The sequence below is a fragment of the Procambarus clarkii genome, chromosome 60 (genome assembly GCF_040958095.1).
Source record: "Procambarus clarkii isolate CNS0578487 chromosome 60, FALCON_Pclarkii_2.0, whole genome shotgun sequence".
NCBI classification, from domain to species: Eukaryota; Metazoa; Arthropoda; class Malacostraca; order Decapoda; family Cambaridae; genus Procambarus; species Procambarus clarkii.
Window position 1 is genome coordinate 19,180,229 of NC_091209.1, and position 14,277 is coordinate 19,194,505.

The window sequence follows — 14,277 nt, forward strand, 5'->3', positions numbered from 1 at the left end:
CTGTAATAAGGAGGATGCTCCTTAATCATTTCATTTTCAAGGGGAAATAAAAAAATAACGGCATCAAACACATTTTGCTGTTTTGGCAGTTTCCAATTCCTATTGAAAAAGACACATTTGAAGTGGGCAAAATGTGGAGTTAGAACTTAGTAAAATTTAAGTATAGTGTGTGTACCAAAGACAAATCCATTCTTGTATCACACAAGTTTTGTTCAGGGCTACATAAACTCCCAACAGTAGGAGCTGCTACAATAGTAGTTGGTCATTCATTTATTACTCCTCATTCTTACCACTGGTTGTTCACGTTCTCTCTTTAATAAACTTTAATATTTGGGAAGACCAAGATGGAGACCAATTCTACAGCAAAAATATATTACTGCTCATTCTAAGTAAATGGTTGAAATAGTTTCACTGATTGGTAAAAACAAGTGAATTTGAAAGAGAATGGAGCTTTTGCCTGCAAGCATTACCAGAAGAGTTTAAGAGCTACAGTATTAACTTCGAATGTGCCGTTACCAAACATAAGCCTTCAATGAGAAATTCAAATCAAGGAAAGATAAGTGCACCTATTAATAGTTTTTTACAAAAAGATATTTTAATGAAAGTGATCTGATAACTGCAGCAGAAGTCACTGCAATTATCGTGGAATTAAGTACCAGTACTGTATATCCACGGCTATAATAGCCAAGAGTGTGGGGATAAGTTACCCAGTGATTTTTAACCCTCAAAAAATTACAAAATATTTTTTTTTCTTATATAATTACACATTTGTATGAAAAAGTAAGAAAAAAGGGTAATAAAATATTTTTCTGATTTGGTGAGCTATAGAAGGAAGTGAATAGTGAGAATATTGTGGCTTTCAATTCCAGACATGAGGGTTGTTGACTGCTACTGTGCAAAGGGGCTCACGTGTTCACCTTGGATGTTTTTACATTCGTTGCTGCATTTATTTGATTGACTAAATGTAGTGTTTGTGTTGAAAAGCTGTGACCAGGCGAATGATTGAGGTAGCGAGCTGGTGGGAACCCCTGGAAGATCTGGGCTGCCACCTGGCAGCAGTCAGGTGGAAAATGGATGGAATGTTTACATCGTAGTAACGATTGCTATTCTTATTATCTTTAGGTACCCAATTTTCTTAAGCAGTTTCTAATTTTGTCGTAATTAAGTTTTCTGGTGGGGGTACATGTTTGCTTTTGTAGAGAGAACCAGATTCTGGTCCTGCCTCTAGTAGGCAAGGGCAGGTCTCGGAGCAACCTGTCCTCTCAACTAATTGGTTGTGTTTTGTTATGTTATTGTAACCAATGTTACAAAATGCAACCTATTAAGAAAAGTAATGGCTCACAAATATTCATGTCTTCTGGGCATCAGACTTGATCTGGTAGGTGGGTTGCTTGGGTTCATATGTTTCTGATTAGGCTAAAAGATTGGATTATTTATGGAGTAGTAAATCAAGGAAATGTCAAGCACCTCCCTAGGCCTTGGCTGAACCATTGCTTAGCTTGGCACCCACTGAAGGGGACCCCCCATATATATCTTACCTATATAAAGAGAAACGATGCTCTAAAATATCAAGCTCATTGATCAGGTGAAAACATTTACTGCAAATGATAGTGGAGTGCAGTAGGTGGCGAGGCAGGATGACACCCATCAGTCCACCCAGCTTGTCTCCAACACTAACCTGCAACAAAAAGAACAAAATAAATAACACATAAAGGATATGACATGAAAATGACTGTTAAATTGAAATCTAAGATGAAATGCAAAAGATAAGGTGACAGTAAAGATTTCAGAGGGAAAAGCTGTGGTAAATTTGCTAGAAGGTTTGGCAAAAATCTCTGTGCCTGATGAATGAAAGAAAGCAATGATAGTGACATGTATAAAAGCATTGGAGTATTACAAGTATAACAAATAAATAGATTTTTAGTTTCCTGCGTGCTGTGGTTAAGTACAGTTAAGTCTCAATTATACGGACCAATTAGCACTGGACCCTCGTGTCACTGGATCTCCATTCTAACTAGACTTGTGTTTCTTACTAATTTGCATCAAAATTAATATAATTTTATTATACTAAAAATATAAAACATGTATTTGAGCATGCTGTATTTGGATAGGAAATCAGATACATAGAAAATGAACATGCATAATAAAGAAAGGTTTTGAGTTAATATAAAATATAAGTATCTTTCTGAGCTTCAGTATTTACATTTAATTGTTCTCTAAGGTAAGATCCAATGTGTCCTTAGACCAGGAGTATTCACAGTCATATAAGATGACATACTGAACACATTCTTAAATAGACCCTAATCATTATTATATCTAGAGTGTCACTGGAAATAAACTTAACGATAAGAACTAACTTAACCAATTTACTCAGCATTTGAGAAATCATAATTATCTTGGTACACAGGCGCACAGACCTGCAGTTAATGAACAGCCTTTCAGAAGACTTATGATGAGAGACAGACAAGTAACAACAAAGTGAAGTGACTGAACAAAGGGAATAATGTACACCAGGGTGCAGAAACCAAGCCTCGAAAACCACAGGACTCCTCAAGCCTCGATATCCATCGACTCCTGAAGTTTTGATAACCAAAGGACTCCTTTGAAAAGAATTAGTCACATGCAGATGATGAATCACAATAATGTGGCTGAAGAAATAATGATCAAACCACATACAGTACTGTATCAGAAAATGGAGAAACGACAACATTTCAGTTGGTCCAGGACCATTATCCAATCGTGTTCACATGACTTGATAATGGCCTGGGATGGAAAGAAATGGATTTCTCCATTTTCTGATGTGTGGTTTGGTCATTAGAACCGGTCCCATTATTAGTCATGCCAAATTGAGAAAACCATTAAATCACAACAAAGAATGAGGTCACTATTCTACTTACCTGCAGCCAGTGAGAAGAGAGTCTTGGAAGAGATATTAGAAAAGGAAGGGGGGGGAGTGGAAAAGGGAATGAAATTAGGAAACATTTCTACCAAAAAATAGGTAGATCTACCTTATTTCTCTCTTTGAGCTTCTCAACTGACTGACAAGTAGCTAACATTTTCACTAGTTGTACTAGATTTAACTCATTTGCCCATATTCATATGTCTTATTGTGCTGCTTTTTTGTTTTATTTCCAAAAAGTTGACTATTGTCCAATACGAGTAACAGATGTGAAACGGGATGAAGGATTATAGTACGAGGGATAGTGGAGGTACGTACTTTAGACATAACAGTGCTAAGGGAGTCCATTGAACATCCAGCAACTGCTGAATCAGTTTCTGTATTTGCAGTGTTATTGTTGTTGTTGTGCTGGCTGCCACTGCCTACCACTGCATCACAGATCAAGCACACAGTTCCCTCACTATCACTCGTCAAGGATGGTTCGTCACCTACATGCTTCTTCTTGTATGTCGATGAAATATCATTCTGCAGAGTTGTATAATTAAGTAGAATAAGTACAATGAATACTAATGAAGTAATGAATAAGTACAATTTTGCTTCCAATCATAATAATACAGGATAAATTTAAATATGAAAGCCTGTAAAGAAGAAAACTTGTTTATGTTTTTCACATTCTGTTAACTTCCTCAAGCCCTATATTCTTCTCAACTATTTTTCTTTCCTTCTTCTGTAGTTTTATCACCTAAACTATGATGGGTGCTCTAGTGCAACTCAATCATTACATTTGTTAGTATTGTATTTTGTCAATATTCCAAGATATCTAGTTATCTGTTTTAATTATAGAAATACAGTATTACGATGCCATTCCACAGGTGCACTATACATTTATCTTTCCTTCAGCAATGTTTACTTTATCAGTTCTCTAAATATTGACAAGGTCATGTAGCTAGACCAGCTGTGCTGGTATTGTCTTTACTCACCTCTGTACCTTACTGTACTGTAACTTAAATGTTGATATTCTTATAAAAACAAATCAGAGCAAACACTTATTGTATGCTTTTTCTTTAATTTCACTCATAATTATTTTCCATTTGTGAAACTTGTGTGCCCCTTTCAGTTTTTCTTTCCTAAAGTTCTCCATTTTCTGGAACTGCTTTCTCATTCACAATGTTATTAACTATAAACCTTAAATATCATAATTCTGTGTTACTATCAAAGATTTGCATTTGCATTGCTTACAGTTACGTTAAGATTATTAATAAATCAAAAAGCCAAAATTATTTAAATGTCTTCTGCCTTGATCCCATCATAGATATTCATATACTGTATATATATGTGTGTGACGTACACAGCTTATCAAACACCTACCTTCGTTACAGCGAGAGAGTCGGTGGAACAAGGGACTGCACTTGATGCTGCTACAACTCCTCCTTGCTGAGCTTCAGTCATCGTAGCACCACTGTCACACACCACACACAGGCGACAATCATTTATTGCCTCTTCTGAATTTTTCTTCTTGTACACAGTGTGACTGCATGCCTGATGAATACAAAAACCAGTAAGCTCTAAACTTGATTTTATTGTATGAATACTGTACTAAGAATATTATAAATTTCCAAGGGCTTGCTTCTTCTCGTTTCAGTTTTGTGTACCAAGCATAAAAGTGAAGCCGTTTTTGTAGCACACTGCTCATTTCAAGATGAGGGCCAGGTGTACCCTGGATTTGTTCCAAAGTTGCAACCAAATATTTTTTACACAACCATTTTCTGTACAGTACTTGCAACTAATGCTAAATTGGCTCATTGAAATATTACCTGCAAAACTAAAATACTCTTCAAAACTCACCTGAATGAGATCAATCGGAGTATTTTTTGTATGACCGAGACACTCTTGGTGGGAGGTGGTGACAGAGTTGGTGTGTGTACTGACACTCGGCTCACTCGATGTTAATGCATGAGGAATTGCAACTGCAGGCTGAGTCAGAGGAGGTAATGCATGGGTTATTGATGGTGGTGGTGGCTGGGTAGCAGGAAGTACTGGATGAGGTAAGGGAAGTGGCGGCTGGGCTGGAGGAGGAAGTGGAAGAGTAGGAAGTTTTTCTGCTGCAGGTGCTATGTGATGCTCGAGTTGTCTTGTGCTGGCTTGGTTCACTTGCCCAGAACAAGCCTAAAGATATACATTGTAAAAGTTTCTGAGATTTACTGATTAGTAGCATTAAATTTTATATATTATATAAAATGCACTATGATTTGTTAAATACTGAGCTATTTATTTAATAACCAAACAACAATTAAGTGCCACACAATTAAAAACATTAAATTTGTCTTTTACATTATATAATAATCAAGTTTTATCTCAATAATATAGTTCTGTCCAACGTTCTGTTCTGTTATCTTTACCGACGAGTCATTTCTTCTTTAAAATGAATGCTTTAACTAATCTTTGTATTCCTAAGCTTCCCGTGTCTTATGGAGAGCTAGATTCTGATCCTTCCTCCTGGTAAACAAGAGTGGGTCTCAGAGGCTTGGTGTATCTCCCTAAAACTGAGCTTGACCAACACTGAGCATCAGGAACCACTCAGGGGTGACATCCCAGATACCAATTCAACCGTAGTATTAATTACTAACATTTTGAATAAAGTTTAATATATTAATAAAAGGCATTCTTTAACAGATTTTTGTGTATTCAGTATCTGCATATCTTTATTACCCATGTATATTAAAATGTAATTTTTTCTAAGATAAATTATTTGCAAATAATCTCAAGTACATAATTACTTTAAGATCTATACACATCTATACACAGAGTACAGTACAAGTAAAGCTTTACTAACAATGTTACAATATGGTGTTTTGATATACTGTATGACGGCCAAGACATTAGTGAGTTTTTGATGTACTATACCAAGGGTATAGTATATTGTACTATACCAAGTGTATAGTACATCAAAAGCTGCAGCAGTAATGGTCATATCAATTTATGACCATTAGTGTAGCAGGGTGCCCCTTACCAGACTTTGCTGGCGGCGGCTCGTGTGTCTGCTCGGTTAACAAAGAAACACACAGCAATGATTATTCACTGTAAAGTGGTGTGAATTCACTTCTTGTAAAGTGGTGTGAATTCACTTCTTGTAAAGTGGTGTGAATGCACTTCTTGTAAAGTGGTATGAATTCCCTCTTGTAAAGTGGTGTGAATTCACTTCTTGCTAACTATAGTTTTAAATATCAAGGCATACTTTGCAACTCATTTTGTGCCCTGCTTCATTGTTATACTGTATTGCAGACGAGGAGTCACAATGACGTGGCTGAAATATGTTGACCAAACCACACACTAGAAAGGGAAGGGACGGCGACGTTTCAGTCTGTCCTGGACCATTCTCAGGTTGATTGTGAAGAGAAGAAACATCGTCATCCCTTCACTTTCTAGTGTGTGGTTTGGTCAACTTATACTGTATTCATTTTATTCCAGTCAACATGAATTCCAAAGGGTATTAAGTGATAATGATTGCAGTAATGCAGAAGCTAAGATGAAGGCCATTACTTTATACACAAAATGTTATATTTCATGATGGATTGATGCTGGTGTGAAAACCAGGAACTGTCTTGGTCATCCTTATTCAACTGTGTTTGACATCCTTACTCAAAGTGAGAAACTAACAGAAAGTGCACACTGTGCAAATCCTGTCGCTGCTCAAAGATTAATTCACACTCGTACTGATTCGATGGAGAACCTGAAGTTTTCTCAGTATTTTAATCAAGGACAAAACCAATACAATATCCATCTTAGCTTGTTGGAAATTCAGAAAGCCAGAAGTTTGTCTAAGAATTTACATCATCAACTAGTTGAGAGTTCACAAAACTGTTTGTTCAGAGCAGGCCAAATAAGTTTGTGTATGCCCTCTATTTGACTCCCACTAACCTCCAACTCTCACATTCTCCTTAAAGTCATTATGCCAACAAACCTACAAATTGTTGGTGAGTGCTCCTCTTACATATATTTTAACCATATTTGTTCTGTCTTTGTCTACACACTGTATTAGTGCATGTGGATACTCCTGTGCAGTGCTTAAATATTTATTTGGTATGGTTTGGAAAATATACAGAATGAAAATTCTTAGGAACATATCTCTTATTATATAATAGTAGTTATGGAAAGATTAATTTTTATATACATGACTGTAATTTAATTATATGAGAGGTTTTTAAAGAACACATGTCATTAAATGAGGATCATCTATATGTGGAACACATCAAATTACTGAAGGTACTTACTTGATGATCCGAGCGATGGGAAGTTGATCGGTGGTCTGAGCGATTTTCAACCCGAGAATCTGTAACTTGCTGGTAGCTCAGTGGTGTGAGGTAAGGTAGAAATGGCGGTATCTGTGTGCCAGGTAATGGTTGATACTCATAGTGGGATCGAGACATTGAAGGATCAACAGTACTCATGCTCATGTTCATGTTGACTGTCAGTGAGTGGGTGGCAGCACCACGAGCTACAGTCTTTACTTGAGTATTATCAACTTGCTGTTCTTGTGGAGCAAAACCTTCCCCATTCACTCCACCCACAGTACCTACGCTCATGCCTGCCACACACTTATTCCAAGCAGCATCAAGGCGACAATCAGTGTAAGAGTAGGTGTATGGGTGAGACATATGATTGGGTGGGACAGCAGTGCGTGATGTTGATGAAGATGTCACTGTTCCACATCCTCCCATTCCTTCCCAACTTCTTCCTGCCCCATCCTCACTATATACAGTCATACGAGAATAATCGTCAAAGGTTCGTTGGTCGTGTCCATGACCTGGTCGTGTTGCAACTTCTCCACAAGAGGGATAAGCCACAGAATTATACCCTCCATCTTGCTGAAGTCTGCGCTGGCAAACGTCCATGGCATACTGGCGAGAATCTGAAGCATCACATGCTTTAGCTGTATGTTCTGTGCTTGATCCTTGCCTCCCAGACTGTCCCACATCTTTGTAAACGTTCTCAGGTGTGCCTGGCAACATTTCAGTTAGTCCACCACGCATGCTCTCGCTCAAGTTAGCAAAGTATGATGACCCTGAAATAAATTTTTGCATTAACACATCAATGCAATATTTACAACAATCATCTTAAAATTTGTCGTTGTTATATTGTAATTAGTTAACAGTTTTAACTAGCATGGGCCTTCCTTCAGACACCCCAAATTTAGTTCCACCTGCTCAAATCCATTTTCCAAGCAGGAAATTGAACAAAAACAAAGCACTAGCTCCATGTGGAAAACAAAAATATTTATATAATAGCCAATACCACTAATTAGAAAGCAAGAAGCAAAATGTAGGCCTAGCTGAGGCATGCATCCCAGACAACACCGGGCAAGTAAATGAGGTGCTTGACTGTCTGGTATCCTGGATTGCATGTGCTGCCATTTTATAGTGGTCAGGTGCTCCACAACTGGGGTGTTTTCCCCATCAGTAACAATTCTTTGTCTTGTTTTCTAGGGTACTTACTTCTTACAAGCTTTTCCTTGTCTTCAAGTATTTTTACTTTCTGGTCAATTTTTTCTTGGTTTTGGGCTGTCTTTATTCCATGACCTCTAGTAATGTACCTCGAGACACTACAACCACTCTCGCATACACATATACTCTCATATACACATAAACTAGACAACTAAAAGATATTCAAAATTATAATTTTAAAACTGCCAAATATTACTAGTGAAAGTTTCCCAATTTACAGACCTCCCGGAATTATTAATGCTTACCTGCAGAAGGTGATGCATGTGGCATTGGATATGAGTGTTGTTGAGATGCAAGCAGTGGGGAATACAGTGGAGGCTGAGCAGTCATTATGGGACGCAGAAGAGACTGCTGGGAATTCAATATTGGTGAGTAATAATAACTTGGTGCTGTATTAACTTGCACTCCAGGACCTCCATTCCCTGCAACAATTCCTCCTCCTCCTCCTCCTCCTCCTTCTCCTCCTCCTCCTCCTCCCCCATGTGGAAGATGGTAGGCTGATGAAACATTTGCTGGTATTCCACCTCCACCTGCCACTCCCCCTTCCCCTATGCTTGGACCCCCACTTCCAATGCCTGCTTGATGGTAACTGGTTGGAATATTTGAGGGCTCACTGACTCCTCCCCCAGGTGCATTTGTTCCAGTAGAACTGCTATGATGGTAGCCAGATGAAACAGCAATGCCATTATTTTCACCATTCCCAGCTCCAGCACTGTGATGATATGAGGCATTGGCCGAGGCTGCACTTTCCCCTCTGTTCCCTACATGACTATGTCCTTGGTATGTGGAGGGAACACTGACAGCTGCACTACTGGCTTCTGACACTGCACCTCTACCTGCCTCACACACAGCTGGCACAGTGGTTCCTTCACATATTGTTTGTTCTCTCTTGATATTATTGTTTCTATTGTTTCTGTTGCTGTCATCACAAACAATGCTTCTGTTGGCACTGTTGCTACTGCTACTTTTATTCATGTTCTGTAAATAAATACAAACAAATTAATATATGAAATGCTTAATACAGACTTAAAAGTATTTTTCCTTTTCATTGTTTTAGTATCCTCAGTTTGCCTACTGTAGGTGGTACGTGTACGTGACTAACATTTCCACCACTGCCCACTGGATTGGTGATGGGTACATGATAGGTAACTAATATTTATATGTAACTAGTCATCACAACTGTAAATTTCTTAGCTTGATCACTGGGCTTCAGTACCTGAATGTGACTATGTAACCTTTATGCCACTTATCCACATAATAGGTATGTAATCCTTAATAAACTAATTATTGTAAACTAAACATTATATAAATCTGATAATTACCATAAGTTAAAGGAAGGAAAAGCTCTCAGCCTGCTAACAGTGCTAACAGGAATCAGCAGTTGTCTGTTCCTGTACCCACCTGTGTATAAAAAAAGAATGAACTAATAAAAACTAGACACAGTATACAGTTTTGTTTGATTATCAAACTCGAATTACTTACTAACCTTTTTTTGAACGCTCACTGTACAAGTTCTATATGTCTAAGCATAAATTTGGTGAGAGGACTGTTGCAATAAAGGTACATATACCCAGTTATTTCCCGCCTCAGTTAGGATCCAAAATCCATTGTATTGTACAAAATCCGATATACTGTAAGAGCTCGGTTATCCGAACCTCACTGAACTGAATACAGTATTTGGGTTATCCGGCCGAAATCGTGTCTGGTTAATTTTCTGGCAAACCTTCACCCTATCCAGACAGAAATCTAGATAACCAGAGATTAGGTTATGGAAATTTTCAAAACTACACATTTCAAGATCAAACAAAGAAGACAAACTACAACAAGGTAAGCTACAGTTTCTATTTTAAATGTTATTTTCTATTTAGACTGTGTGGAAATCAGAATTATGTTGGTTGTGGTGCAATAAATTTAGAATATGGTCATTTTTGGACTTCCCTGGAAAGAATTCTGCTTATCCCGATATCTGGCTTATCTGGTCTGGGGGTCTTTCCCATATAGTTTAGATATGTACTGTACTGAACAATGCATTCCCACTCAAATAAGTACAGTAATTATCAAAAGAAGGCACCAAGCCAGAAAGACTATATAGGATTCCCGTCAAGTAAGTTTTGGTGTTATGTTATTTATGTTATGTTATTGAAAATGTTATTTTCAAAAGAAGGTGCCAAGTACAATAAATTACAACCAGAGGCCTGGTTGCCAAGAACTCTATGTTAACTATGATATCAAAACATAGATGTGAAAATAACATTTATAAACACCAAGTTACTTGAGCAAATTTTTATCTTTCACCAGTCCAAACAAACAGCATTAGACTGTCAAGTAGCTCAAGAGAGGTGCCCCAGAGTTTATGTCAGGTGGTCAAGTGTAATGAATGGAGTGCGGCAATCGATAGTTTGCGAGAGCTCTAATTGGTAGTCATCGAGATTCCAATTAGTGTTCGAAAATTATCACATTTTTGGGAATGTGTTTTCTTGTGGTTATTCTGGGCTGAACTGAGTACTGTATTCATCAGTATCAAACTAGCACCAGTAAGACCCAGCAGCATCAACATGAAACAATCCTCACTGAACTGGTGCGGACTGTTGACATTCAGGCATTAGGGAGCAAGTGAGTGGCATAACTCAAGAATCTTACTATAGTTATCAGAACAAATATTAGATAACTAACTATTAAATCTAGTAATTGAATAATAAACAGTATTTTAAAGGATTAATTAAATTAAAATCTCTGTAGCAATTACCGTTTAAAAGATGCGGCACATTAAGTTACATTGGTGAACATGGTGTTATCTAGGATTTCCTGCAACTGTTGGTGATGGAGAAGGATATTTCATTGTTGATTCCAGTTCTTTTACTACAGTACTTGTATTTCTGTAGTCCTGAAAAGTAAAAATTTTAGTGAATAGAGAATAATTTAAGATCAAAGCAGATTTTGCTTTTAGAACTTTATTATACAAATACAGTATTAAGGGAAATTAGTACCAGGCTCTCAATTGACTCTAAAAATAACAGTAATTATTTTCTTAAGTCAAAAAGTATTTATATTCATAATTGTGTCATGTGTGATGGGATATAATAGGGGTCTTCAGCAGCAGCCACTCCCAACACTCTGTAATCTTGCTCATAATAAACACTTTTCTTACAATCAACACACCTTTTAATAGAAAGAAAATGAAACCTGCAAAAAAGGGGTTCTCATAATTATTCTAATATGCTCTTTGATTAACCAATTTGACTTTAGCCCTCTTAAACAAGATTTGTTCTCACCAAAGGTTAAAACACAGAATAGTTTATCATATTACAATTCTAACAAGAAAAAAATTTACCTTTTCCATCTATGCCATTAGAAGTGTTCAAAGACATCATCATAAATGCAACCAATAAACATAAATGCCTGTTTAATTACCTGTGTGAGTAATTACCTAAGTGTAGTTACAGGATGAGAGCTAGGCTCGTCATGTCTCGTCTTCCCAGTATTTTTTGTCATATGACTCTTAGAAACTACTGACGATTTTGGTATCCACACTCTCTCACTGTTTGTCTATGGGAACGAACGTTCCTTATTATGAACGTTCATATAATGAACGTTCATTATTATGGAATGTTCAAATTTTGTGGCCACCCTGTGCTTACCTATCAGTGACTAGAGGAGCAAGACCTAGATCTTCATGAACCGCCTTCTAGCCATTTATACGTAGCGCACTAATTACCTCTCTCAAGTACCGTGCTTCCTGGACATAGGGACAAACTCACTGACATTATTCAAGATAGCGAATTGATTTTTAGGAGTATATGGTAACTGTGGCTAATTAATGAAAACTTTATTGCACCATATACCAAACATACAGTACTGTACGCTGTATATCATTTCGTTTAATGTGCATTTGATTAGACTTGGGGAGGTTCCTGCGGAGTTCATCATGACAACTTGCCACGAGCATTTTTCCTCACATATCCAAATCACACAGCAGCCCATAGGCCTAGTTTACATTTAACGACATAAATTGCTGCACTTTTTCCTTCACTGTTATACCCACTAGTATACCACTGAGCTCTGAGAACAAACAAATTGTAATCTCACTATTGATTTTTGATCACCTACAGTATTGAGAGGATAAACTGCGGGTGCGCAATTATAAACATGGCCAGTCATAGCGGTAATAATTAAAATATATAAATTAAATACTGAATTAAAGTAATAAATAATATTCTCACTTGTGAGGGCCCCGCTAGAGCAGCGCCTCGGGCACCTGGCATGGGGCCCACACCTCACCTCTCACATACTCCATTGATATATGTCCCGCCATTCATCGTATTTAAAGCGTGAATCAAATACTTTCTAACAATACATTGCGAACTTCTTTAGAGTTAACTTTATTTAATGTTACAAAAAAGTTAGTCTGTCAGCCATTGTTTATAGATGGCGCTGGCGGCGGCTAGGCTAAGCGACCGCCTCTGGCGACCACTGGCGGTGGCGGGATTTACCGTCTCTGGCGACCTAACTCATCGAGGTTCACACACAAATTATTTTTGTGTAATTATTGTATTTTTAATGTTATTTGTATATACAAGAGTTCTTACAGCCTTAAGTTTACATTTCTGTTATATTATTTGGACGGAGGGGTGGAGGCAGGAAGCCTGCACTTAGATTTGTCCTGAAAAGCAGGGGTCGTATTTAAGCATAAGTTAATTAAACTACGGCTTATAATTCCTCATAACTATATAATTATATTATATAATAATGAGGATATAATAATTATAGCCTCATAGTCTGACATTTAATTATTTTCCATTTGTTAATTTTAACAAATTAGACAAAGTTACTAAAAATATAATTATTTAATTAGAACGAGTTTCCAGCATTATTTTCTTATTAATGTTTTGAAATTGACAAACTAAAGGCATTCCCTCTCCCCATCTTACACAGATTTAATGACACAATTTGTTATGCATCTTGGCGGCATTCTTACTATATTCCTAACTTATTCTCGTTAACACTTATAAAATGCAAAATTTAGGGCCTTACAAGCCACTTATATGTATATATATATATATATATATAGTATATATATATATATATATATATATACAGTATATATATATATATAATTGGCTTGTAATGAAGATAACAGAGATACAATATACAATATTTCTTTATGGGTGTAACTCAAACTTAGAATGGGGAAAATAAATTGAATTAAGTTTTTTTATTATTATTTTTATTTTCTACCACAGATGTGGCCACACATTAACAATGCTAACCAGCATATATGCATTTTCTTCTGTCCTCCATGGACAGGGTTAGAGATTTTTTAAACATATAGTTCAGGGATTTATTGAACAATCAACCACAGAAGGTGATTGTAGTGCTTTTAAAATGATAGGCTAAGCTACATACGTAAATACATAAATACACAGATTTACGTATGCCCTACATAAAGTGTTCGATGTGTCTTTTACATAGTGTCATTAATGGGCATTTACAAAGGTGAAATGGAATTTTGATCAGCTTCCACATATACTTTATACACATACATACACACTCATATACGTACATATACATATATACAAACATATATATATACACACACATGCATACACATACATTTGTCTCTTTTACTCTGACAGGGTGAGATAGCTGATAGAGAAACTAGTGTGCAATTAAGCACTTATCACTGATGGTGATTAAGGTGCTTTCACAAGCTCAGGTTACATAGTTACATCACATACATACATTGTATAATTGATACATTACATGGTCAATCTAGGGGGTACAAGTCCAATATATCATCAAGTGTTCCAGTACTCATATAGTAGTTACAGAGTTAAAAATTAAAAAGTATACTTACCGCCTGCCCGAAACGCTTTGCGT

At 36.8% G+C, this 14,277-nt stretch overlaps 1 protein-coding gene across 4 annotated transcripts in view; it reads right to left on the reverse strand.

Annotated features, from left to right (window-relative positions):
- The window catches only part of LOC123766731 (uncharacterized), a 17,510-nt gene extending 4,650 nt beyond the window's left edge, over nt 1–12,860 (reverse strand). Inside the window, exons 1-9 of one of the 4 annotated variants that reach the window (XM_045756039.2) lie at nt 12,679–12,860; nt 11,147–11,284; nt 9,723–9,801; nt 8,646–9,378; nt 7,171–7,961; nt 4,745–5,065; nt 4,268–4,438; nt 3,218–3,424; nt 1,539–1,678 (exon numbers count right to left, since the gene is read on the reverse strand). In XM_045756039.2, the coding sequence (XP_045611995.2) occupies nt 1,539–1,678; nt 3,218–3,424; nt 4,268–4,438; nt 4,745–5,065; nt 7,171–7,961; nt 8,646–9,378; nt 9,723–9,725 (2,366 nt within the window). In that variant the 5' untranslated portion in view covers nt 9,726–9,801; nt 11,147–11,284; nt 12,679–12,860. Of the gene's footprint in view, nt 1–1,538; nt 1,679–3,217; nt 3,425–4,267; nt 4,439–4,744; nt 5,066–7,170; nt 7,962–8,645; nt 9,379–9,722; nt 9,802–11,146; nt 11,285–12,038; nt 12,540–12,620 lie in introns of those variants that run through there. The other 3 variants (XM_045756038.2, XM_045756040.2, XM_045756041.2) reach the window with 3 other exon arrangements.
- Between the last annotated feature and the right edge of the window lie 1,417 nt (nt 12,861–14,277).